Raw genomic sequence first — 27053 nt, 5'->3', positions numbered from 1 at the left:
GTCTATGGGGCCGCACAGAGTCGGACACGACTGAAGCGACTCAGCAGCAGCAGCAGCAGTCCACCTCTCTGCGACCCCATGGACTGTGACCCGCCAAGCTCCTCTGTCCGGGATTTCCCAGGCGAAGAATTCTGGAGGGGGTTGCCATTTCCTTCTCCAGGGGATCTTCCCAACCCGGAGGTCGAATCTGCGTCTCCCGCAGTGGCAGGCAGATTCTTTGCCGCTGAACTGCCATGGAAGCCCTAGCCACATTAAGGATTTGGATTTTATCCTGCATCTGTGGAAGCCGTTGAGGGAAGTAACTCTCTGTTTTAAGAGGATAAATCTAAGGACAGTGGGTGGAAGTGAGCCTGAAGGCCAGCTGGAGACCGGGGCAGAGGAGAAACAGAACCCTAGGGAGAGAATTTGCTCCTAGGAACAGCATTGTTTGGTACCCTACGTGAGGGAGAAAAAGGACAGAGTCGAGAATTGGCAAACTTGAAAACTCAAGAAGGAAAATAGTGAATATGTGTTTGGAGATATTTTAGAGGTACCAAGTAGATTTGTCTAGAGGGGCCTGAATTTCAGGTGAAAGGCCTGGAAACTGCTACTTCAAGGTGTAAGGTGAATGCAAATAAAAGACGCAATCCAGGGAAAACAGAGTCAAAACAAAAAGTTAATGGATGACAAATGATAATGAGTTTATAGAAAATTAGACTAGAAGGATCTGTAAAGGTAGGCTGATTTCTGTTTTCTCTAAGTACAGAAATTACAAAAGAGTTTTGTTTTCTTCATTTTTTTCACATCACGTAGTTTAAAGTTATTTTTAATACCAGTCAGAAAATTATAGTGAACTGAATAATATAACAGAGCAAACCCAAGGGCTTTAGAAAAAGAACATTAAACAAATGTAAAGTTCTATCATCAATATAAAGTAATTGCTTCCTGTTGGTATCTGTTTCCATATCTATAATATTACCTACTTGATTTAAGGAAGCGTATTTTGACAAAATAATATTTTTAGCTCTTTAGATTTATCTGTGCCTCATGTAAGCCTTGGATAGCAATTCCTTACTCCTACCACTTAGAAGAACACAAGAGCTAAGATGCTGATAAAAGATGTTATGGAAAGACCGAATCGCGAGAATTGCCTGTAACAAGATGATAACCACCTCCAAAAATGCTTTGTTTTTGAGGAGGGGAAATAGGAATAATTTCCTTGAGGCAGATGGCATCAGATAAATGGAGATCTAGCAGCAGGCACATGGCAAGCATCCCAACAAAAGCTTCTCACATAAGTGAGCTCAATTCTTCTGAGCCTGCCCTGGTATTTACTGATACATAGACTTCCTTACTCAGTTATTCTGTTTATTTATATAAACCCTTAAGGAATTGTTTGATCACAGTATATTTTTACAGTTTTATATTTTAATAATATGTTAATATATTTTTCAAAATTTGCTGTTAAATTTGACACAAGTAGTAGTAATATTTACATATGTTTCAAAAGATGTTTGGTCCATATCACAGTATCAAAATATATTGAGTGGCATGAATTAAATATATCTCAAAATTCTCTTATATTACAGGAATACTTTATTCCTTCACATTAGAAGAGTATACATCTTTGCTTCTATGGAAGTGAAGATAGGAATGGGAGTTTTATAAATGTGGATACTGTCTCAGTGGGAAGTTCTTCAAACTGAAACATAGATATACAGATATAAGGCGTAAGAATCCTGAATGGTAAAGTAGATATTTTAAGAGAATTAGGAGGTGATTTTGACAAATAGAAAGCACTTAGGTATGAGTATGTTTAGTTTCGTGGTTATAGCAATAAAGATTTATTTAGAGAAAACCTCTGCAGTATAAAGAATGAATTTAGCTTTTCAACAATAAATCTGTAAAGTCTAAAGCATTTCAAATTGTAACTTTCTCTCCTGAGTTCAAAAGAAACTTAACAAGAGTAGAAGAAATGAAATTCTCCACTTTTCCTTTGTTAAACATTTTTGGGGTTTGCCACACAATAAAAGTAAGCAACTACTGAATTATTTCTCACGATGGCAACCCTAAGACTTTTCCTCATACAGATTATTTTTCCTTGGGGTATTTTTTAACCATACATGTGAAGATTTCCCATCTGTCATTTATCATTGCTTCACTTTGCAAGTTCAGAAAGCCAAAGCTGTGCTGTTTTGATCAGTTAATTCCTACACATAAAAGTAGGCCAAACCACAGACATACAGTAGCATTACTCTTCTGTTCAAAAACAATGTTCATTCTCCTACTTCCGAGTTCAAATTAAAGGGTTAAAATGGACTTTGATGTGGAAGAAGGATATCAAGACGCTAATTCATAATTTTTTTAAATCAAGCAGTATACTTGAGAGACTAGGGTATAACATAAATTGAAATGATTAAGGTGGAAATAACTGGGCCTGTGCTTCTTGGGGCCATCAAGGAAATCAGACTAATGTTTAAAGTGAAGTCTTTTCATGAAAGCCTAGGTGGTGAACAGGTCCAATCTGACTAGTGCCCCGGAAGAGTGCTTTCATGAGCGGAAACTTACAGTTTAGTTCAGTCCAGTCGCTCAGTAGTGTCCAACTCTTTGCGACCCCATGAACCACAGCACGCCAGGCCTCCCTGTCCATCACCAACTCCCGGAGTTTACCCAAACTCATGTCCATCGAGTCAGTGATGCCATCCAGCCATCTCATCCTCTGTCATCCCCTTCTCCTCCTGCCTTCAATCTTGCCCAACATCAGAGTCTTTTCAAATGAGTCAGCTCTTCGCATCAGGTGGCCAAAGTATTGGAGTTTCAGCTTCAACATCAGTCCTTCCAATGAACACCCAGGACTAATCTCCTTTAGGATTGACTGGTTGGATCTCCTTGCAGTCCAAGGGACTCTCAAGAGTCTTCTCCAACACCACAGTTCAAAAGCATCAATTCTTCAGCACTCAGCTTTCTTCATAGTCCAACTCTCACATCCATACGTGACCACTGGAAGAACCATAGCCTTGACTAGACGGACCTTTGTTAGCAAAGTAATGTCTCTGCTTTTGAATATGCTGTCTAGGTTGGTGATAACTTTCCTTCCAAGGAGTAAGTGTCTCTTAATTTCATGGCTGCAGTCACCATCTGCAGTGATTTTAGAGCCCCCAAAAATAAAGTCAGCCACTATTTCCACTGTTTCCCCATCTATTTACCATGAAGTGATGGGACCGGATGCCATGATCTTCGTTTTCTGAATGTTGAGCTTTAAGCCAACTTTTTCACTCTCTTTCACTTTCATCAAGAGGCTCTTTAATTCTTCTTCACTTTCTGCCATAAGGGTGAAAGTGACCTGCATATCTGAGGTTATTGATTCCAGCTTGTGCTTCTTCCAGCCCAGCGTTTCTCATGATGTACTCTGCATAGAAGTTAAATAAGCAGGGTAACAATATACAGCCTTGATGTACTCCTTTTCCTATTTGGAACCAGTCTGTTGTTCCATGTCCAGTTCTAACTGTTGCTTCCTGACCTGCATACAGATTTCTCAAGAGGCAGGTCAGGTGGTCTGCTATTCCCATCTCTCTCAGAATTTTCCACAGTTTCTTGTGATCCACACAGTCAAAGGCTTTGGCATAGTCAATAAAGAAGAAATAGATGTTTTTCTGGAACTCTCTTGCTTTTTCGATGCTCCAGCAGATGTTGGCAATTTGCTCTCTGGTTCTTCTTCCTTTTCTAAAACCAACTTGAACATCTGGAAGTTCACGGTTCATGTACTGTTGAAGCCTGGCTTGGAGAATTTTGAGCATTACTTTACTAGCGTGTGAGATGAGTGCAATTGTGTGGTGGTTTGAGCATTCTTTGGCCTTGCCTTTCTTTGGGATTGGAATGAAAACTGACCTTTTCCAGTCCTGTGGCCACTGCTGAGTTTTCCAGATTTGCTGCATATTGAGTGCAGCACTTTCCCAGCATCATCTTTTAGGATTTGAAATAGCTCAACTGGATTTCTATCACCTCCATTAGCTTTGTTCGTAATGATACTTAAGACTCACTTGACTTCACATTCCAAGATGTCTGGCTCTCGGTGAGTGATCACATGATCGTGATTATCTGCGTCGTGAAGATCTTTTTTGTACAGTTCTTCTGTGTATTCTTGCCACTTCTTAATATCTTCTGCTTGTGTTAGGTCCGTAGCATTTCTGTCCTTTATTTGCCCATCTTTGCATGAAGTGTTCCCTTGGTATCTCTAATTTTCTTGAAGAGATCTCTAGTCTTTGCTATTCTGTTGTTTTCCTCTATTTCTTTGTAGGACAGCTTGTTATATTTAAGCAGAAATACTGGGAAAACTGCACTTAAACTGTGGCAAATATTTGCAGGTTATGGATTAATGGTAAAAATAAATAGGCAAAAAAATAAAAACCTTAACAAAATGTTCCCTACAAAGGAGCAAAGAGGAGAGGCACAGACTTCTCCACAGCAGTGAACAGCAGAGGAATTAAACTTCTTCAGAATTGTGAAGTGAAAGTTGTTTTCCAGGTTCAAAGATAACAGGACATCCTCAGACATACTAAGGTCTCAAGAAACAGACTTTTTCTGTCATACCTTTCGTAAAATAAAGTTACTGTGCAGGAGTGATGTTCTTTTCTGAGACGCATGTCGAAATGTAGTCCTCAAGAATGAAAAAGTCATTGTATAAAAGAATTGTTGGTGGTCAGTATTGTAACTAATTAAACATAAAATTAAAAAATACATAATAATGATTGTAAATGTGGCTTTAAATATGACTAATAAAAAGGCAGCACCATTCTTTTTTCCAGCTTTATTGAGATATAATTGATATAAAATTGTGTAGGTTAATATATATAATATGTTGATATATGGATATATTGCAAAATGATTACTACCCTGGCATTAGCTAATGCCTTCATTTGGTCACATAATTACCATCTCTTTTGTGTGGTGGGAACATCTAAGATCCACTCTCTCAGCAACTTTTAAGTATAACGTACAGTATTATTAACTGTGATCACCACGCTGTTCCCTAGATCCTCAGAATCTATTTGTCTTATCATATGCTTGGAAGTTTGTACCCTGATCAGCGTCTCCCTGTTTCCCCCTGCCCTACCAGTTCCTGGTAATCTGGCTGAGTTTTGCTCAAGGGAAACTCCTTCCTTTTCCTCTCACAACTCCAGCCCTCCCACTAACACAGTGTATTGTAATCTGTTCTAGTCACTGAGCAGAGCAGCTGTGTTTGACGGAAGCTGCTGTACTCTGAGTTCAAGTTGAGAGTCTAGTCCTTTTCTGATCATGGTGCTCTGTAGCATGCAAATCTTGTTTCCTGCTCAGTCATTGTGTGATATCCACTTTGTATTATGAGAAATCTCACTGTTGGTCAAACACTCCAGTGTGGTTTGGGCTGAGAGAAGGACAGCAGTTCAGACTCAACAGGGTTAGTGGTTTCTCAGTTGGAGTGATTTTGAAAAATCAAATTAGAACTGAACTGGGAAGTTTGCAAAGGAAAAATACTGACAGGAGCAATGTGATTGAGTCTGTTTTGGAAGGCAGTCTGGTCACTTTTATCAGTTTTACTTTTGCACACTGTTTGACCCAACAGTTCTTTTTGCAGAAGCTTACCCTTAGGAAATGATCGTGCGCGTCGATAGATTTGACCACAGAGACTATCACGGCATCGTTTAAAATAGTGGGAAAATTAAGATAACATCAATAACTTAACATGGAATGCTATGTGTCATTTTTTAATGATGAAGAAAAATAGTTGACGGCGTGGGAGATTTTCACAAAATACTGTTACAGTGGAAAGGCAGGTTGGCAATAGGAATAGACTATGATTCCATTTTTGTTTGAAAGAAGGAAAGCTGCTGAAAGTACATTTGCCAGAAATCAGATGTTTCTCTCTGAACCAGGGTAAAATGGGTGATTGGTGTTTTCTTCTTTTGTCCCACTGCATTTTCAAATGACCACAGATAGTTTTGATTCATATAGAATTGTTTTTCACATTTCCTAAAATTTCTCCTAAGGCTGAAATTTACTCAGTTAAGCCCTTGATCTATTTATACAAAAGAAAAAAATAGACATTTTGAGAAATTTTTTTTCAGAGGGTGGGAAAGAAGGTGGGAAGGTGAGGAGAAGCAGCATCAGACATGAGGGAGAGCAGAAAGAATGTTTTGGGTGAGTGTCTCCTGTGGGCTAGATGCTTTATTTCATTATTTAATGTTCTAATCATCACGATCTACTGCAAGCAGTAGTGGCCTGTTTTGTAAATGAGAAAATCTAGAAGCTGAAAAACTTTCAGACGGTCCCACTGCGGCTCTGCATGAAACCGGGTTCAAGCCCAGCTCTGTGGTACTGAAACCCGAGTGAAGCCTCCCTCATCTTTCTTGCTTTCCCCTCAATCTACTGTGAGAGAAAAATAAGGCAAGAGTTAAATAACATTTTCATGTCTTCTCCCCTGCCCTAAGAACATTGTTATATCTTAGTGAGGAATAAAAAGGTGACTATGCATGGAATTTCTGTTTCTCCTGAGCTGTAATGAATGTGATGATAAGGTTGAAAGTTCTCAATTACCTGACCCAGTCACATACGTAGTTACATTCAGAACACTCACTGATTTTACAACTAAATCAAATGCTGAGAGAAATAAGTGGTTCCTCGGAGTCAGAATGAGACTGGTTCATTTATTCCACAGCATTGTGTTGGTGGTATAGTGGTGAATCTTCGTTCATTCTGCAGACAGGTGAGGGTGTGATCAGAGCGGAGGGTGGTACTGGGCTCTGAAGTAGAATGTTCTGTGAGAGACAGCTCTTCCTCTGCCCTTCTTCCAGCCTAGGTTTTACTTCAGCGTGACTCATTTTAGTCAAGGACTGTAGTGCTTGTGATGTGCTTGAAGGAAGGTAAATAACACCTACTGAAGACATTTCCCTTTGTGTCAACAGAGGATGAAACATGGTGTTCACACTGAGTACAGAGTTCTTCCTCACGTTCCCACCCTCTCCAGGCTCTTTATGGCATGGCTATCTAAAACTTTATTAATGGTTTATGATCAGGTATTCCAGAAATTACCCTTAGAATGCTAAACAACAATATTGAATATTTTAATTGCCCTCTTCACTGAGGCAGGCTAGTGATACGGAAAGTGTGTATCACCAATAGAGAAAATAGGACATCTTTAAGCAAAGAGAAGTCCTATGTTTTCTTCAAGAATATTTATGACTTGATATTTTACTGTTAAATCTTTGATCCATCATCTGCTTTGACCTCAGAGTGATATGGTTTTATCTCCAAACATTAGCTAGTGCTCACCATTATCATTTAATAATAGTCCTTAAGGTTTCCGGAGCCCTTTCTTTGCACTTTGTAGAGTGCTTTACCTGATTGAATTGCCTTATCTAATCCTTGCAGTAACCTTCTGGGAGAGTCCAATTGGCATTCCCATTTTACACCCTGAGAAGCCGCCTTAAGTCACTTGTCCAAGGTCACGCAGTGAGTCAGGGACAGACAAGGATTCATTCTATGTGCCTGATGCCAGAGCTTCCACTATAACATGAAGGTAGAAATTTATGTGAAAACTGAGCCTTTTCTTACTGGTTTTAAAGGTACCTTTATTTTACATGAAATTCTTTCAATACCAGGCTTCTCTGGTAGCTCAGATGGTAAAGAATGTGCCTGCAGTACAGGAGACCCAGGTTCAATCCGTGGGTTGGGAAGATCCTCTGGAGAAGGAAATGGCACCCCACTCCAGTATTCTTGCCTGGGAAATCCCATGGACCAAGGAGCCTGGTGGGCTGAGGTCCATGCGGTCTCAAAGAGTCAGACACAACTAAGCGACTTAACACACACCCTTTCAATACAGCTCTGGTTTTTGGTTATTTCACCACAGTGTTTTAATTGCTATGACTTTATAATCATGTGTTTTAACATGATACGGTATTGTTGTTGTTTAGTCTCTCAGTTGTGTCAGACTCTTCTTGACCCCATGAACTGCAGCACACCAGGCTTCCCTGTCCTTCACTATCTCCTGGAGTTTACTCAGACTCATGTCCACTGAGTCGATGATGCCATCCAACCATCTCATCCTCTGTCGTTCCCTTCTCCTCCTCCTCCTGCCCTCAATTCCCAGCATCAGGGTCTTTTCTAATGAGTTGGCTCTTCGCATCAGGTGGCCAAAGTATTGGAGCTTCAGCTTCAGCATCAGTCTTTCCAATGAATATTCAGGGTTGATTTCCTTTAGGATTTCCTTTTGGATGGTATAGTATACCTACCCTCATTTCTCTTTCAAAAATAATTTTGGACAATCTTCTGTATTATGCTTCTAGTCTTATATATTTATGCCTAGTTATCAATTTGACTTATTTCCTTTCTCAGAAATTTTGTTTTGAATTTCTACCTAAATTGCATATAACTTAAAAGTTAATTTGAAGAGAAAGATATTTATAAGACTGATATTTCCTATTAGGAACATTATATGTACTGCCCTTTATTTAAGCTTCTGTTTATATACTTCAGAGAACCTTTAAAACTTTCTTTCTATGTCTCTTGTCATTGTCTGGCTATATTTATTCCTAGATATTTTCTAGTGTGATATCATTATGTCTGGGACTTTTCCAAATAGTTTCTATTACAAGTGTAAAACACTGTTACATCTAGTCACCTTACTGAACAATTTTACAGTTCCTGAATTTTTAAAAAATTTTATTTATTTAGGCCGTGCCAGGTCTTATTTGCTGCTGCTGCTGCTGCTAAGTCTCTTCAGTCGTGTCCGACTCTGTGCGACCCCATAGACGGCAGCCCACCAGGCTCCCCCATCCCTGGGATTCTCCAGTCAAGAACACTGGAGTGGGTTGCCATTTGCTTCTTCAATGCATGAAAGTGAAAAGTCAAAGTGAAGTCGCTCAGTCATGTCCGACTCCTAGCGACTCCATGGACTGCAGCCCACCAGGCCCCTCTGTCCATGGGATTTTCCAGGCGAGAGCACTGGAGCGGGGTGCTATTGCCTTCTCCAATGTGTGAAAGTGAAAAGAGAAAGTGAAGTCGCTCAGTTGTGTCTGATTCTCAGAGACCCCAGGGACTGCAGCCCACCAGGCCCCTCCGTCCCTGGGGTTTTCCAGGCAAGAATGCTGGAGTGGGGTGCCATTGCCTTCTCCGTCTTAGCTGCTGCTCGGGCTTTTCTCTAGTTACAGCGAGTGGGAGCTACTCTCTAGTTGCAGTGAGTGGGCTTCTCATTGCAGTGACTTCTCGTTGCAGAGTGAGGGCTCAGTAGTTGCGGTTCCCAGGCTCTAGAGCGCAGTAGTTGTGGCGCAGGGGCCTAGTTGCTCTGCAGCCTGTGGGATCTTCCTGGATCAGGGATTGAGTCCACGTCCTCTGCATTGGCAGGTGGATTCTTTACCACTGAGCCACCAGGGGATGTTTTTATGATGTTGGCTCTATAGGTAGATAACTTATCTGCTAATAATCAAATCTTCACTTCTTTCTCTTCAGTATTTAAACTTTTTTATGTGTTGCTTTTGAATGGAGATTCCAGGAAAAAAAAAAAAAGTTGAGTATAAACTGATAGTAGGAGTTCCTGTATGTATTTTGGTTAGTGTTTTACTTTTTATATTTGCTTTTGATTTCTGCTACAAGAGTGCTTCTCAGTTTACTCAGGTATGACTCAGGAGGGTTTAGATATTGGTGCTTACTTTCTAGAGACCACAGGGGAACCAGCGGGTGCCTGGTGTTCATTCTGCATGGTGTTGCCTTTCAGGGTTCTGAAAGGGGACCTCCAATAAAGGGCAGGGATTCCCTCTTCTCGGATTTCCAGGCTGTGTCCTTATATTTGAAGTGTTTCTGTTTTCATCTCCACTACAAAGTTTATTCTATGACCATCGATACTTGTGGTTTAGCCTTGCATCACATTATGTTAGCCTCTTTGTTGTAATTTAGTGGGCTGGAAGATACTCTGCTCAGAAGCATTAAAAGCTCTCAGGCACTTATCTTCTCAGAACAACAGGAAAAAGAAGAATGGATGGAGTTTGTACAGTGCCAATGGGTGTCTCTCCCACTGCAGGCCCTGGAATCCTCTGTAAGGTTGGGGTGGGGGCCTCACTCATGTGTTAGTTCAGGCTGCATTTAGGTAATTAACAAGCCATGCAGTCCTGAATGATGTCGTGAAGTCATTCTGTTTTCATTCTTATGGAGAAATTGCTTTTAGTGTATATAACCTTTAGGGTTTCATTGCTTTTTCGGAAGCCTATTTCTAATGAATGTCACAGAGTAAACATTCATCATGTTAAGGAAGGTCACTGCTATTCTTAATTTTCTAACAGTTGGATTTTTAAAAATGTTATATATTTTTAAATATATAATAATGGCTATTTAATTTCATCAGATGCTTTTTTTGGTCATATACCAAAGTGATCAGATAAGGCTTTTCTCCTTTAAACAATTTATAATCATCTATCACATTAATGCTATATCATTCTCATATTTCTGTATTCAAACTTTAACATTATTAATGTTACTGTTGTTCAGTCACCAAGTCATGTCTGACTCTTCAAGACCCCATGGACTGTAGCACACCAGGCTTCCCTGTCTTACACTATCTGCCAGAGTTTGCCTAAGTTCATGCTCATTGAGTCAGTGATGCCATCCAACCATCTCATCCTCTGTTGTCCTCTTCTCCTTCTGTCTTCAATTTTTCCCAGCATCAGGGTCTTTTCCAATGAGTCAGCTCTTTGCATCAGGTGGCCAAAGTATGGGACCTTCAGCTTCAGTGTCAGTTCTTCCAATGAGTATTAGGGTTGATTTCCTTTAAGATTGACTGGTTTAGTCTCCTTGCTGTTCAAGGTAGCATTTATTAAACACTCTGTGCCAGGCTCTGAGATAAACTGTGCCCATTATCTCATTTAATCTTTTGAGCAACATTGTGAGACGTCCATTTTACAGATTAGGAAATGGAGGTACAAAGATTTTAAGTGACTTGTTCAATTTTGCACAGCTGTGAGGGTTGATTGGTGAAGCCAACTCGTTTTGACTCCAAAACCAAAATGTAATCAGAAAAAATGTGGGGTAACATAAGGGAAATGGTACATGACCTGACTGATTAATATCAAATTGTGCCATCTCTTTCCAGTCTGGGGCTGTGTCTGTCATTGGAAACAGCTTTTCCTGTTTATGTATCAGGATGCCCTTTTCTTAGAAAGTTCTAGAGAGACACTGGAGAAGGAAATGGCAACCCACTCCAGTATTGTTGGCCTGGAGAATCTCATGGACAGAGGAGCCTGGCAGGTTGCAAGAGTCAGACACAACTGTGCAACTCAACTACCATGAGACAGGCGTAGACAATTACCTCTGCACTGATGCCCCTCTTTTGGATGTCATGGAAGCCATCCTTCCTCTTTGGACAAGTGTGTAGTGAGTCCTGCCATCAGCCTCATGCCCCCCATTCAGATGGTCTTGTGATAAGGATGCAAGGAAGGAAGAGAACTGATCAAGAGGAGTACGGGAAGAAGGGACACACACAGTAAGTGGAAGGCCAGAGCAAATTTGATCCTGATAAAATTTGAAAACTTGGTAATTTTCAACATTCTATTTGTGCTTGTTCAGATAGTTAGTAAGAGGAAAGCTACATACTGTCTTTTCTGTCCTTCTTCTATGTGGAGCTTATGGAACCAAGAGCCAGGGAATCCACCAGTGTCTCTTGTTTCTGCTTTCAAGGACAGTAACGGTTAATGCCCACTGTCCTGACTCCACTTTCTCCGGTGGTCTGTGCCTGGAGCCACATGCCCAGTTGTCAAGGTCATGGATAGTATCTCATTTTTGCTGGATTTTTTTCAGAACCAAAACATAACCAGAGCTGCATTCCTTAAGCCCCTCTACGCTTTCTCCCTCCCCCGACCCCAGCACACTCACATAACCTGGGTTACTACTTGAATCATCAAAAATCCCCTTGTGGGATCTGAACTTCTTTTGTCTTTACCCGTAAGCCTGTTCTCCATCTCTGGTAGGCAGAATAATGTCCCCTACCCCTTCACAGAAGGTGTCCGTGTCCTAATTCCTGAAACCTGTTAGGTTACATGCAGAGGTGAATTCAAGTTGTGGATGGAATTAAGGTTGCTAATCAGCTGGCCTGAAGGAGGAGAGCATCCTGGATTATCTAGGTGTGCCCAGTGTGGACACCAGAGTGCTGACGAGTGAGAGGAGGGTGGCAGGAGAACCTGGAGAAACGGCAGTGCGCGAGGACTCGGATGGATGTTGTTGGCTCTGCCGACTGAGGGAGGGACCTTGAAGCCAGGAAGGCGGGCTTGTTCCGAGATGAACAGACAAGGAAGCCAGTCTTCCCCTCAAACCTCCGGAAAAGAGCTGCCTGCTGACACCCTGAATTTTGCCCAGCGAGACCCCATGTCAGACTTGAAACGTATAGAGCTATAAGATCATAAGTTGGTGTCTGTTTAAAATTCAGAACCACTCGATTTGTGGTAATGTCTTACAGTAGCGGCAGACACATTGTGCCATTCTCCTAACACGGGTGGCCGTGATGGAGGGGGCTTGTTTATTCCTTCCATGGTCTGTCACCTTGGTGTTGAGACCCAGCCCTCACGGAAACCCTTACTGCTTCTTCCTGTTGCTTCTTTCAGTATTTATACTTTGAAATCTCATCTTTGCTGCAATAACTCTTCCAAATTTCACAGCCCTTTAAGCCCCCAGTCCTGTCTTCAAACTCCTTACGTTTCAGCAGATGACCTTATCCCTACTTTACTGAAAGGGTCAGCACATCTGTCCTGAGATCCCTTCCTTTTTCACCGCAGGACCTCTGTGACCTCCCAGTTACTCGTTTCCAAGTTTCTATCTTCCATCCTAGGGGTTACATTTTACAGTGTCAGTACAACCCTCTTTTAACTTGGTTTCTGTGCATTTGTGACATAACGCTTATTTTCCTTTCTTCTTAATCTTTCCCACCCCCTCGATCAGCCACATTTCTTTTTACCTCCCCCGCCCCCCCTTCCAAGTTTCAGACTTCTGTAGGTTCTGTTCTCAAGCCTCAGGTATTCTCTTAAAATGTATCCCCTTGGCCATGATAAGTTTCCTTTACCTCCAGCCTTCCTGCCTTTCGAGGCCCTGGACTTTCTCCTAAACATCAACTTCTGTTAGCCTCATCACACGGAGAGAGAAAGGAATCTTTCAACAAATGTTATCTAGGATGTCTTCAGATGCCGGAGCCAGTAGCCGTGTGTTCCAGACACCCTTGGCTCTCCTGTGGGCAGGGAAGGGATGAGGAGGCAGGACCTGTGGGCAGGGCACCAGGTCAATGCTGATTCCCCCCACTGCCCATTTCAACCCCTCTAGGATTTATGAGGAAACAAGACAGTTTAGGCAAAAGGGCCTGTGTTTCATTCTTCCAGGGTTTTGTTCAGTACACTTATTGGACTGGGAAAAGCTGTCTCTGAAAACTTTTCAGAGGTGGGGCAAACAGGAGGTACAGTTGCTTTCCTGTGAATGGCTTCTGAGGACCACTTGGCCAGTGTTCTCCTCTGGCGGTAGATACTTCTAAATCATTTGCTTTTGTAAGCAGGGGGAGGATTTGAATTTGGGCAGGTGTAACAGATCTGAGGCAGAAGGAGAAGGGAGCAGCAGAGGATGAGATGCTTGGATGGCATCACCGACTCAATGGACATGGATCTGAGCAAACTCTGGGAGATGGTGAAGGATAGGGTAGCCTGGCGTGCTGCAGGCCACAGGGTCGCAAAAAGTCAGACATGACTTAGCAACTGAACAACAGAAAGGTCTAAGGAGCCCTGAAGCTCGAAATAGAGATGTCAGGTATCATTGGGAGATAACTGCATCCTTGCAGATGGCCCTGAGTCCTCACCTGAAATGCTGGCAGCAGAGCCCCTCCTGAAACCCGGCAGAGAAGTTCTCTCCCCAGGCATTCCGGGGCTCTGCCCCGCTCTCCCCAGCGCTTCGTGGACCATGTGCTGCAGAACTTGTGGAGGTGATGTATCCAAGACTTCACTTACTGAGAGGAACAGCTGGCCGTCTTGAAAACTTACTGCCAAAAAATATTTAAGAAGCAGTATGACCATGTGGATCACAACAAACTGTGGAAAATTCTGAAAGAGAGGGGAGTACCAGACCACCTGACCTGCCTTTTGAGAAACCTATATGCAGGTCAGGAAGCAACAGTTAGAACTGGACATGGAACAACAGACTGGTTCCAAATAGGAAAAGGAGTACATCAAGGCTGTATATTGTCACCCTGCTTATTTAACTTCTATGCAGAGTACATCATGAGAAACGCTGGGCTGGAAGAAGCACAAGCTGGAATCAAGATTGCCAGGAGAAATATCAATAACCTCAGATATGCAAATGACACCACGCTTGTGGCAGAAAGCGAAGAACTGAAGAGCCTCTGATGAAAGTGAAAGAGGAGAGTGAAAAAGTTGGCTTAAAACTCAACATTCAGAAAACTAAGATCATGGCATCTGGTCCCATCACTTCATGGAAAATAGATGGGGAAACAGTGGAAACAGTGGCTGACTTTATTTTTTGGGGTTCCAAAATCACTGCAGATGGTGACTGCAGCCACGAAATTAAGACATTTGCTCCTTTGAAGAAAGGTTATGACCAACCTAGACAGCATATTAAAAAGCAGAGCCATTATTTTGCCAACAAAGGTCCATGTAGTCAAAGCTACAGTTTTTCCAGTGGTCATGTATGGATGTGAGAGTTGGACTATAAAGAAAGCTGAGCATTGAAGAATTGATGCTTTTGAACCATGGTGCTGGAGAAGACTCTTTAGAGTCCCTTGGACTGCAAAGAGATACAACTAGTCCATCCTAAAGGAGATCAGTCCTGAATATTCATTGGAAGGACTGATGCTGAAGCTGAAACTCCAATACTTAGGCCACCTGATGCAAAGAACTGACTCATTTGAAAAGACCCTGATGCTGGGAAAGACTGAAGGTGGGAGAAAGGGACGACAGAGGATGAGATGGTTGGATGGCGTCACCGACTCAATGGACATGAGTTTGAGTAAACTCCAGGAGTTGGTGATGGACAGGGAGGCCTGGTGTACTGCAGTCCATGAGATTGCAAAGAATCAGACACGAATGAGGGACTGAACTGATGAATCCTTACCTTGGGCTATAATCATATGAAGACAGATTGGGTCCTTAGAATGTGTTAGTTACTTTTCAGCTTTCTGTATTCAGTCAACTCTAAAACCTAATGTTTGGTTTGTGGCTTTGGTTCCAATGATGTTCCTGGTGTGATGTTCTATCGGTGAAAACATTGCCCATATTCAAACTCATCAGGCCCATTGATTTGTATTGGTAAATTTCATGCAAGCATGTGTAATGGGTATCACGCTAGGGCACACAACATTCAAAGATGGATACATCATGGTCCTCGCCTCAAATATTTCAAAATCGTAGACTCTGGAGGAAAGGTTGTTATTTTTTTTCCTTCTAAATATATTATTACTGTGTTTGCTGTTTTTCTGGCCTATCCACCTATGCGGAAGAAAAGTAATTTTTGAACTAAATCAGTTGTACATAGTCAAGTTTATCCTGAAAAGCTCAGCCAGCACCTGGTTTTCTTTGGCAGCTGAATAACATGAAAACTCTCATGATTTGCTGGCATACAACAGGACCCCCACTGGGACCAGAGATGACTATGCAGAGCCTGTGGAAGGGCATGAGCTGAAGCTGCCACAGATGGAAAGAAGCAGCAAATTAGGCTCTAGAAGTAGGAAGCACCTCCAGAAGGATATGAAGAGACTATGCTGAAAGCAGGAGGACCTAAAGGAATAGCTGTTTATGGTGGCAAAGAAAAGGGCAGGAATGTGGGGCAGAGAGTGGAGCTAAGATATTAAAAGGAATGAACACCATGCAGATGATGAGAGTTTTAAAATACTCTCCTTGATTTTTCACTAGACTGTATGGAACCTCCAGATTCTCCTCCTACAGAATCTGGAGATCTGAAGACCTCAGTCAGTAGAGTCTCATCTTCCTGAAATAATTTAGATGTGATTGATCACCTAAAGGAAGAGAAATCATTTATATATATATATAATCTAGAAGATTTTTGGGCTTCCTTGGTGGCTCAGACAGTAAAGAATATGCCTGTAGTGCTAGGAGTCGGACACGACTGAGCGACTTCCCTTTTACTTTTCACTTTCATGCATTGGAGAAGGAAATGGCAACCCACTCCAGTGTTCTTGCCTGGAGAATCCCAGGGACGGGGGAGCCTGGTGGGCTGCCATCTCTGGGTGGCACAGAGTCGGACACGACTGAAGCGACTTAGCAGCAGCAGCAGTGGGAGACCTGCGTTTGGTTGCTGGGTTGGGAAGATCCCCTGGAGGAGGGCGTGGCAACCCACTCCAGTATTCTTGCCTGGAGAATCCCATGGACAGAGGAGCCTGGCGGCCTACAGTCCATGAGGTCACAAAGAGTCGGACACAACTGAGTGAATAAGCTTATAATAGATTTTCAGAGTGTCTCTGGTTCTACAAAGGACTAGAAAAAGACTCTAATAGCAATCTAATTTTTTTTTCTCTTGGTTCTTAATTTTAAATAATATAAAGGAATTTCTTAAAAGGCAGAGAAATCCCATGTACGTTAACTATCTTACATTTCTGTGTTCCCTTCCATCCTCATCCAGCTCATCCATGTTTGTTAGGTAGTTTAAATGATACTGTTGGTTTGCGTGTGGGTGTGGGGGGCTGTAGGGTCTCAGATGGAGAGGTCCTCATCTCCCCTTCCTGTTTCTCTCCCCCTCCACTCCATTCTATTGTGTTCAGTCTGTGTGGGCTTTTGTTTGGGTGTAGCCTTAAAAAATGTGTCTAGCTGTCAGAAGGCTCTTTGAAGAGATCAGAGCTGTAATTCGTGGATTCCCTCAGTCATCCCAGCAGAAGTCAGAAATAGAAATGGAATTTCTTGGAAAGATCTGTAAGTGAGCCTTTTGTCTAATGACCCTCCAAGTTCTTGGATGTACCAGCAGGAACATTGCCACCTTGGACTTAGGGGAACGGAAAGAAGATAAAATGAAATAAGACTGATCGACTCCTCAAATTCTATAAACAGAGAACTGAAAGTAGATAAAATAAGACTGATCAACTCCCCAAATGCTATAGGCAAGGAACAGGCTGATAAAACTGTTCAGCCGCAGGGACTTCCCTGCTGGTCCAGTGGCTAAGACTCCACGCTCCCAATGCTGGGGACCCAGGTCAGGGAACTAGATCCCACATGTCACAACTAAGTCCAGGTGCAGCCAAATAAATAAATAAAAGTATATTTTAAAAAATGTGTGTAGTTTTCTGTGCAGCTGTTTTTAGTATACATAATGGTACTACTCTGTACACACCATTCTGATTCTCTCTAAACATGTTTTGGTGTATGCTTCTGGTGTGTTATGCTCTGGGATTCTAGGCAGTAATTAGACATATTTTGCTTACCCTCCTGCTCCTCACTGCCACAGATAACTCTGTTCTATGCACCCTGCAGCAGGCCACTCACTTTCTGATATCTCCTGAGAGAGGGTATGTATCTGTGGGTCAATTTGCTGAGTCGTACTGGTGGCTCAGTGGTAATGAATCCACCTGCCAACGCTGGAGATGTGGATTTGAATCTGGGTCAGGAAGATCCCCTGGAGAAGGGAATGGCAACCCACTCCAGTATTCTCGCCTGGAAAATCCCATGGACAGAGGAACCTGGTGGGCTCCAGTCTGTGGGGTAACAAAGAGTCAGACATGACTTAACGACTAAACAACAGTAGCAGTCTGTATATAATTAATTTGCTGGAATGGCTGTACCAGTTTACATTCCTTGTAGCAGCTTGCATCTTTGCCAACCCTAGAATTATCCAGCTTTCTGATTTTTACCATGCTAATAGCTATAAAATGATAGCTCGTCTTAATTTGCATTTTTCTGATACAAGTTAGAGCATCTTTTCATAGTTAGTTCAATCTTATACTTTTTGTCACTTAAATGTATATCCATTGATATATGTCTCTCTGGTTTTCAGTGTCCAGGTTGGTTATATTAAGAGGTATTTCGTCATAGCAACTAGGTTGAATCATTCATAGCTGCCAAACTACTAGGTTGACTGGTTTGACCTTTAAAAGCAGCTCGATCTGTGTTCCAGATTAATGTGTCGTTGAACACAGAGGTCTTTCCAGGTTTTCACTGTTATAAATGATACTGCAGTAACCATTTGCTGTGCATAGCATTTTCCTTGTGTTGAATTTTTCCTGAGGATAACTAAGGGAAAAATTACTGAGTTATGGACGTTTTTATGGCTGTTGTTACATATTGACAAATCACTTTCTCAAAGGGCTATACTGATTTACACTGTATATCACTTATATCACCATGCTAGTTAACTTCATCATTATCACGTAAACAAATACTTGGATAACTATAAGGCACAACCTCATTGTTATTTGTACTATTTAATTGCAGTTAGCGTTAATCATTTATTCAAGTATACGTTGATGACAAATATGTTTTTATGTGTTTGGTCTATCTGTGCCTTCAGCCCATTTTTCTTTTAGTGTCTTTTTATTTTTTCAAAGTCATTTTGAGAATGGGTTTTTAATATACTGTAAATAACCCTATCCTCAATTCCTAAAAATGAAATCATTCACTTATATCATTTTATTCCTCAGATGACAATCCAAACAAAACACATGATAAAAAAGAGAAGAAGATGGTGGTTCAGAAGCCCCATGGTACTATGGAATACACTGTAAGTATAAACAGGTAGTACAAACATTTGTTAATACCACTAGATTTACATAATGTTTCTCCCTGACACATCTTGCCCCTTACCTGCCTTCCTCTTATGTAGCCATTAAATAGCAAAGCTTCTTAAGACCTCAGTCATTTCTCCTTTCTGTAATTTTTCCCTGAATAAACCTATTACTTGAATTACCTTTGATATGCCAATGATGAGTAATTTTAGGTCTCTCATTTTTTGATATAATAAGCAAAGCTCACAAATAAGATCCAGTAAAAATACATGATACACTATCTTTAGTTGAAAAATGCAGTTTCAATTTACCTTAGTTTATAGAAATGTGGAGAAGGCAATGGCACCCCACTCCAGTACTCTTGCCTGGAAAATCCCATGGACAGCGGAGCCTGGAAGGCTGCAGTCCATGGGGTCGCTGAGGGTCGGACATGATGACTTCACTTTCACTTTCACTTTCTTAGATATGCTTTCTGACTTCCCAAACCATACATTCAGTTGTCTACTCAACACAGTCACTTAGACCTTCAGGCTTAGCCTGTTTTCAAGGAGCAGTGACTCCATCATCCATACATTTCTACAAACCAGAACCTCAGCCTGAACACCATCTTCCTATCCCTCTCCACGTTCATTCTTCTTTCTGTGACCATCCTGCAAGTCTAGGACAGATCCCTTCATTTTACTGTCTCATAGAATTGTGTTCTTTTCGATCAGTTTAACAGTGTTAATCCACTAGTGTAATTGTTATCTTTCAGTGTATGTCTTGTGCCTTAATTCATATGCCCATGGAGAGAGACCAGATCCCATTTTGGTTGCCATTCTAACTCTGGTGCTTGCAGGGTATTAGATCTCCATGTGGTTGGATCAGCAGACGGACGATGCAGTATGTGTGTCTGTGACTGCACCTCCCCATTATGTACTCATCTCTCCCATCACACCATGAGTTTCTGGAGGGCAGCAGCCGTGCATGCTTATACCAGGCCTGGCACGAAGTGGGCACTCAGTTATAGATCTGTTTTCATTACTTTGAAGTGGCATTGCTGAGGAGTGATCTCTGATTTCCAGAAAGAAATTAAGTGCTGTTGCCCCTGCCCCCATGTTTTCCTCATGTGTATTTATTTTGTGCTCATTATTTGTGTGCAATGCCTGGCTCTCTATATAAGGCAAGCACCAAGGCCTGTCCCTCCCTGGCATTTCTTCTAGAATGGTGAATCTTCTCCAAGCTTCTGTAGCATCACGTTTGAAAGGTTGTTGCTGAACCATGAAAAGACGCCAGGATTCTTGGCCTCCGGAGAAGAATTCAATCCGGGGCCAGAGACAAGGTTTAATAAAACTTTAAGTTTTACTAAAGTATAAAGGAGATAGAGAAAGCTTCTGACATAGACATCAGAAGGAGGCAGAAAGAGTGCCCCCCTGCTAGTCTTTAGCTGGATGTTATATAGCTGCTGCTGCTGCTGCTAAGTCGCTTCAGTCGTGTCCGACTCTGTGCGACCCCATAGACGCAGCCCATAGCTACTAGCAGTCTGCTAATTAAAGGAAGGAAATGTCTCAAAACTCAGAGAATGGCTCCAGGCCCCTCACCCACAAGATGCATTTTGAGATAATCTTGGCACCAGGTGAGTCATCCTGGACCATAAAATGATTGACATGAATCTTGAAGAAAGAGAGGTTCCCATACAAATATAGAGTTTCATTAACCTAGATTAAGAGAACAATGTATGAGTATAACATCCTGGGTTGTCAGGTCAGTTCTGAGCCTTTGGGTGAACTGACTTGAAGACAGTCTGGGGTAAATGCATAGTACATGAACATAGCTTAAGACAAACACTTCTATAAGAAAAATGCATGGGTTAACTCAAGGTTTGAGAAAAGTTAAGTTCAGGTGGAACCAGTTGTCATTATGGCAGATCTCTCCACCTGATTGAGTTATGTTATGGAGATTAGTTGGCCAGTTACTTTGTGTACTTCTCATTATTAAAAGGTGATCCATAACTTTGTGTTTAGAGAACCATGACCAGAGCCACTTACACAATTGCTGGCACTGTTCCAGTGCTGTGGATGTTCAAGCGTTCTGTTTAGTTTCAAACATTTAATGATATAAGTATCCCTCCCAGGTTCTGTAAGTTGGCTCTGTATATATGTTTTATCCTTGTGTAATACCTGCAAATTGTTAAAATTTTCCTCCTTCCCGGAAGCCCCTATACATAGTATCCTCAAGTTTTTGTGTAAAAATGTGAAGCCGGTTCATTGATCACTTGTCATATGTATCTCCATTTGGATGAAGAAGCTGAGGAACAGAGAAGTTAAGCAAGTGACTCAAGGTCACACAGCTGGCAAGTGGCAGATTTGGAATTCAGGTCCAACAGTCTGACTCAGTCTGTCTATATTATCAATCTGTGTCTTCTACTGACTCTAAACCTTGAGAAACCAGGGGTTTGAATATATTATGTAAATATGTACTACTTGAAAAAAATATTTTAAAACTTTTTTGTTAACCTTTAGTACTGATGATTTTGCTCAGGGTAGGGTAGAGGCATCTGTTTTCAGTAACTTTAAAAAACTGTATGTATTTCTATCTTGTTCTAGAAATGTTTGAGGTAGTTTTAGTTTAATCTGTAACTATGAACTTGGTTATAGTTCTGGGACAGGTATAGAACTGGGGCAAGTCCATCTAGTAGGTGGGCTTTTGATACCTGAGGGCAGTGAGTGGTAAGTGGAACTCTACATCTGTCTCATTTCACCTGCTTACAAACTCCACCCACCTCAAATCTCCGCCTGTCATTCAAGGCTCGCCTGGCGGAGCCCATTGTGCTAACAGAGTTAACCCCCAGTGCTGACCCAGGGCGGCAGTTGGGAGCATCTCAGTGATAGTTGCCAGAGGGGCCTCCTGCTAACAAGTTCCATCCGGTGACCCTGGACAGGGAGTCTGTCCTCGGATACTGACCTGACCAGAGGCGGCAGACTTCTTTTTGGGTGGACTTTTCTGCTGAGCTTTCACGCCTTTTCTTTTAAATAGTTTTATTTATTCATGCCTGTGCTGAGTCTTCGTTGTCACGGGGCTTTCTCTAGTTGCGGCAGGCGGAGGGCTACTCTCCAGTTGGCGGGGCCGGGGGCTTCTTCCCGCAGTGGTTCCTCTTGTGAAACACCGGCTCTGGGGCGCCTGGCTTTCAGTAATTGCAGCGCGCGGGTTCCGTAGTTGCGACTCCCAAACTCTAGGTCACTGGCTCCACTGTGGCACGAGGGCTGAGTTGCTCCACAGAATGAGGGGTCTTCCCAGATGAGGGATCAAACGTGTGTCTCCTACATTGGCAGGTGGGTTCTTTACTACTGAGCCACCAGGGAAGTCCAGTTTCACATCGTCTTACAGCCCTTTTTATTCCTGCTGCTGCAGCTGCTAAGTCACTTCAGTCGTGTCCGACTCTGTGCGACCCCATAGACGGCAGCCCACCAGGCTCCCCCATCCCTGGGATTCTCCAGGCAAGAACGCTGGAGTGGGTTGCCAGTTCCTTCTCCAATGCATGAAAGTGAAAAGTGAAAGGGAAGTCGCTCAGTCGTGTCCGACTCTTAGCGACCCCATGGACGGCAGCCCACCAGGCTCCTCCGTCCCTGGGATTTTCCAGGCGAGAGTGCTGGGGTGGGGTGCCATCGCGTTTTTATTCCTATTCCCCCTCTATTGGAGAAGGACAGAGACATGAACAGCTGAGACATATCACAAATTTTATAGATTTAAAGAATAGCACTAATTTGGTTGACTGTGGGAAACTGTCATGTTAATGTCAGTGAACAATTTTTGGTAGCTAATCTGAGTCCTTTTGGATTTCCATGCCTTTCACTGTATTCATTCATCAAATATTTAAATGCCTTCTATGTGTCAGGCACTGTGGGGAAATGGTCTTTAACAGGCCATAATCCAAGAGCCTAAAGTACAGTAAAGAGACAGGCAAATGGACAGAAAAAGCAAAGAGAGAAACTAGCTCCATTTCCCCTATGAGTAGTAGTATGTGTAATATTTCTTTTCTTCTTAGCTTTATAATATACCTCATAGACTCTCTACTCTACACACCTAAGTTGTGCCAGAGTAAGTTTAGAAATCTATTAGTGGACAGTGAAATTTGCAAATAAGGGAGCCCAGAAATGAATAATATTTAAGACTTTTTTGTTAAGAATTGAGAATGTATTTGCTTTTTTCATAATACATTTGGATGTATGTGTTACTTTTTTATGGACTCATATCAAACATAGATTAATGTGACTATCAGGAGAAAGATTTTGTCTGTCTTTTGCTTTGTGTATTGAACCTTGTTTCTTTGATTATTCTAGGCTGGAAGCCAGGACACCCTAAACTCCATAGCACTGAAATTTAACATCACTCCCAATAAATTAGTGGAACTGAATAAGCTTTTCACGCATACTATTGTTCCAGGCCAGGTAATGATTTTCTTATTGAATTTTCCTTTAGAAACATTTTCCTTTTAGAAACATATTTTTGCTGCCATTTGTAATGACTTTTTCTTAGTGTCTCAGGACTGTCATTGTTGTTATTGTGTCTTGGTTCAGTCTCTTAGATCCAAGATTTCTGAAAGCATCCTGATGCTTCTGAACTGTTCAGAGTTAAGTGCTTTGCAAATGATTATCACAGTTGATTTAACTATCCTTTGTGTTAATAGATGTTTCCATCAAGAAAAAATTAATGTAACTTTTTTCCCTGTAGAATTATACAGATATTCTTCAAATGTTTAATTTAGAATTGCAAGTTTCAGTTTAGTCCACTTATGGGGTATATTATGGCCATCGTTTTATTTTAAATTAGGCAAAATTTTTGTCATTTTGTCCTTCATGTGATACCACAACAGAAGTAATCAATCTGGCCCAAGGTGGAGACATTCAGCAGGATCATTAAGAAAAGGCCACAGACACATGAAAAGACGCTCATCATTGCTAATTGTTAAAGAAATGCAAATAAAACTACAATGATGTATTACTTCACACTGGTCAGAATGGTAGCCATCAAAAAGTTTACAAATAAATAAATTCTAGTGACATTGAGTTCTTTCACGGTGGATGCTGCTACTTCTAAGAATAACTTCCCTCAGGCAATGGTAGTATTCTTTGCATTTATTTCAAGGGCAGCAAATGAAGCCACCAGGCTATAAATTGGCCAGTTTGTACTATCATGCTTTTGGTATTTATGTCCTTGTCATAAATGAGAGAAATTAGTATACTGCCAGTACCAGGTAGTCGAGGGAAAATATGAATTAAAATTTTTCAAAAATTAATACATTTTTATCTCTGCGAAATTAATAGGTTTTAGTCATTTTTATTGGGTTTCGTATAGTCTGGGATATTGCTGAATAATCTGTTAACTGACCCATAGCAGAGAACCTAGGCGTATCTTTACTAATTCAAGCTGTAGCCACTGGAACTTACTAAGATAATTTAGGGTGGTTCTTTATTCTTTTACTAAGTCTATGAACAAAAGAGTTTATTGGTACTGGCTTAAGGTCCAGTACTAATAGGAGATATAGGAACTGTCTTAATATGCCTTGTTGTTATTCAATTGCTCAATCATGTCCAGCTCTGTGACCCCATGGACTGTAGCACGCTAGGCTCCTCTGTCCTCCACTGTCTCCTGGAGTTTGCTCAAATTCATGTCCATTGAGTTGGTGATTCTATCTAACCATCTCATCTAACCATTTTAATATGCCTCCTTAACGATAATAATACAAAAATAGGTGCCCCAAAGCTTCATTTCCTTTGACCCTTTAATAGCTATTAAACTTGGGCAAGTCACTTCCTTTTTGACCTTGGTTTCATCTCTGAAATGAGGGGTTGGGCTACATTTACTCAGATGGTCCTTCTTGCCTTTACTATGTGGTGTAGCCCTCATATAACTAAACAGTTATGTGCTGTTAGTTGTCCCAAGATCTGGCTGTGCTCATGATTTTTCTGGCAACGATGAGGCATTAAGAAGAATGATCCAGACTCACTTCCACGTTGAAGGAAGATGTGTAGTGACTGGGCTTCTCCATGTTAACACTCACTTCTATTTACACAGTACAATGGGCTATTTAAGCATAGGAATTATCTCTTTGATTTGACATTTAGAATGTCAGGCAATAGAATCTCAACCTATGTTGCCTAACACTTGTCAAGAGTTCAGGTGCGAAAAGAAGATATTAATGGAGAATTGACATCTGTTTGGAAGAAATCTGTTTTGGTCCTAGCCCAGAAACATACAATAAATAAGAGCTGTATACTAAGACCATGTAATTTTAGCCTTCTGTAAATTACTTTCATGAAACTCTAACCTTTTGACATTTGCCACTGACCCATTTTGACGTTGTTACAAAGAACAGTCCTTCAAAACTGGTTATTTCATTTACTGTCAATGTGTCATTAGGACAAAGAGTTCACTGTGAGACACTTCTTTTTTTCAAATGAGGCTTTGTGTGGGAGTCTACTTGTACTAGTAAGAAACTGGTTTGTTTTTATTTTATGGACAGTGAATTCTGTTGATTCATGATGTCTATATCTTTCCATTGGTTATTGGGAAACTTAGACCAAATGTAATGGCCCACTTCTTAATGAACGTTTGGGAATTTGGGAGCTCATATTTTCAGTATTATCAGTCCTCATCTTATTTCTCCTTGACGATGATTTTTCCACCTTATCTTAAGGTGTGTTTTGTTCTTGGCTCACTTTTTTTCTGGACTGAAGAGAGATTTAAAAGAACTAAAGTTAAAATTTGTCTATGACAAACCTAGACCGTGTGTTGCAAAGCAGAGACATTACTCTGTCAGCAAGATTCGTATAGTCAAAGCTATGGTCTTCCCTGTGGTCACATATGGTTGTAAGAGCTGGACCGTAAAGAAGGCAGAAGCCAAAGAATTGATGCCTTTAAGTTGTGGTGCTGATGAAGACTCCTGAGAGTCCTTTGGGCAGCAAAGAGATCAAACCAGTCAACCTTTAGGGAAATCAACTCTAAATACTTGTTGGAAGGACTGATGCTGAAGCTCCGGTCTGATGTGAACAGCCAACTCATTGGAAAAGTCCCTGATGCTGAGAAAGATTGAGTGCAGAAGGAGAAGAGGGCGTCAGAGGTGAGATGGTGGGATGCCATCACTGATGCAGTGGACATGAACTTGGGCAAGCTTCAGAAGATCGTGAGGGGACAGGGAGTTCTGGCGTGCTGCAGTCCATGGGGTTGCAAAGAGTTGGACACGAGACTGGGCTACTGAACAACAATGTTAAAATAGAGATATGCAAAAGAATGATTTGAATGAGCCCAGACTCTTGCATCTTCCCATACAAGAAAAGTGCTAAATTCCTTAACTTGGGACATCTGGTTTTCTTTAGCAATAATCTATGGATGTTCAAACTACCTGCCCTTTGTTGTAAAACTCCTGTATAACCTGGCTCCTCCCCTTGCCTCCTCAGAGCAGTTCTCTCAGGGTTACTTGAGATGCTGTCTCCTGCACTTAAGTCCTAAAAATTCCCACTGAATAAAACATAACTCTGAAAAATAAATAAGTAAATAAAATAGAGATACAACTAGAAGATGGGGCAAAGTGTTCAGTAACAATATTGAACAGTTGTTACATGATTAGCTGTGAATTACGGTAGCTCAGATGGTAAAGAATCTGCCTGCAGTGCAGGAGACCCCGGTTCAATCTGTGGGTTAAGAAAATCCCCTGGAGAAGGGAATGGCAACCCACTCCAGTATTCTTGCCTGGAGAATCCCATGGGCAGACCATGGGGTTGCAAATAGCTGGACATGACTGAGTGACTAACACTTTCACTTTCACATATTTTGTAACATTAGAGGTCATTTTAAAATAGTATTTGATATAATACCAGAATGTAGCTTGTATTGTTAAAAGAGTGTTGAATAACAGAATCGTAATAGCATTTCGGGAACCAGAATATCTTGCAGAAGAAAGCAGTTTAGTGCAGTATGGGCTCATTTGCTCAGTTGTGTCTGATTCTTTGTGGCTCCATCGACTGTGGCCTGCCAGGCTCCTCTGTCCATGGAATTCTCCAGGCAGGAATGCTGGAGTGGGATGCCATTTCCTCCTCCAGGGGATCTTCCTGACCCAAGGATCGAACCTGTGTCTTTTGTGTCTCCTGCATTGACAGGTGGATTCTTTACCACCAGCACCACCAAGTTAGGGGATTTTTAGATATCCCAAACAGTGATGGAAGAGCAGGTGCTGAGATTATTGATGCTGCTGTGTACAGCTTTTTCATATAAGGACCTTAATGCATTAGCACTCAGGGCCTGCTTGGAGTCAGGAAGCCTGGATGCATCCTGTTTCTTCCTGACGTGGGTGCTGCATTTAGAA

General features: G+C 41.6%; 1 protein-coding gene across 2 annotated transcripts in view; it reads left to right on the top strand.

The window, feature by feature from the left end:
• Positions 1–27053, top strand: part of NCOA7 (nuclear receptor coactivator 7) — a 160924-nt gene that overhangs the window by 84875 nt on the left and 48996 nt on the right. For both annotated transcript variants that reach the window (XM_040238989.1, XM_040238988.1), the window contains exons 4-5: positions 18629–18708; positions 23032–23139. In XM_040238989.1, the coding sequence (XP_040094923.1) occupies positions 18629–18708; positions 23032–23139 (188 nt within the window). The remainder of the gene's footprint in view (positions 1–18628; positions 18709–23031; positions 23140–27053) is intronic.

The sequence above is a fragment of the Oryx dammah genome, unplaced genomic scaffold (assembly GCF_014754425.2).
Source record: "Oryx dammah isolate SB20612 unplaced genomic scaffold, SCBI_Odam_1.1 HiC_scaffold_4, whole genome shotgun sequence".
NCBI classification, from domain to species: domain Eukaryota; kingdom Metazoa; phylum Chordata; class Mammalia; order Artiodactyla; family Bovidae; genus Oryx; species Oryx dammah.
Note: the sequence above shows the minus strand (reverse complement) of the source record. Positions and strands in the feature narration are given on the sequence as shown.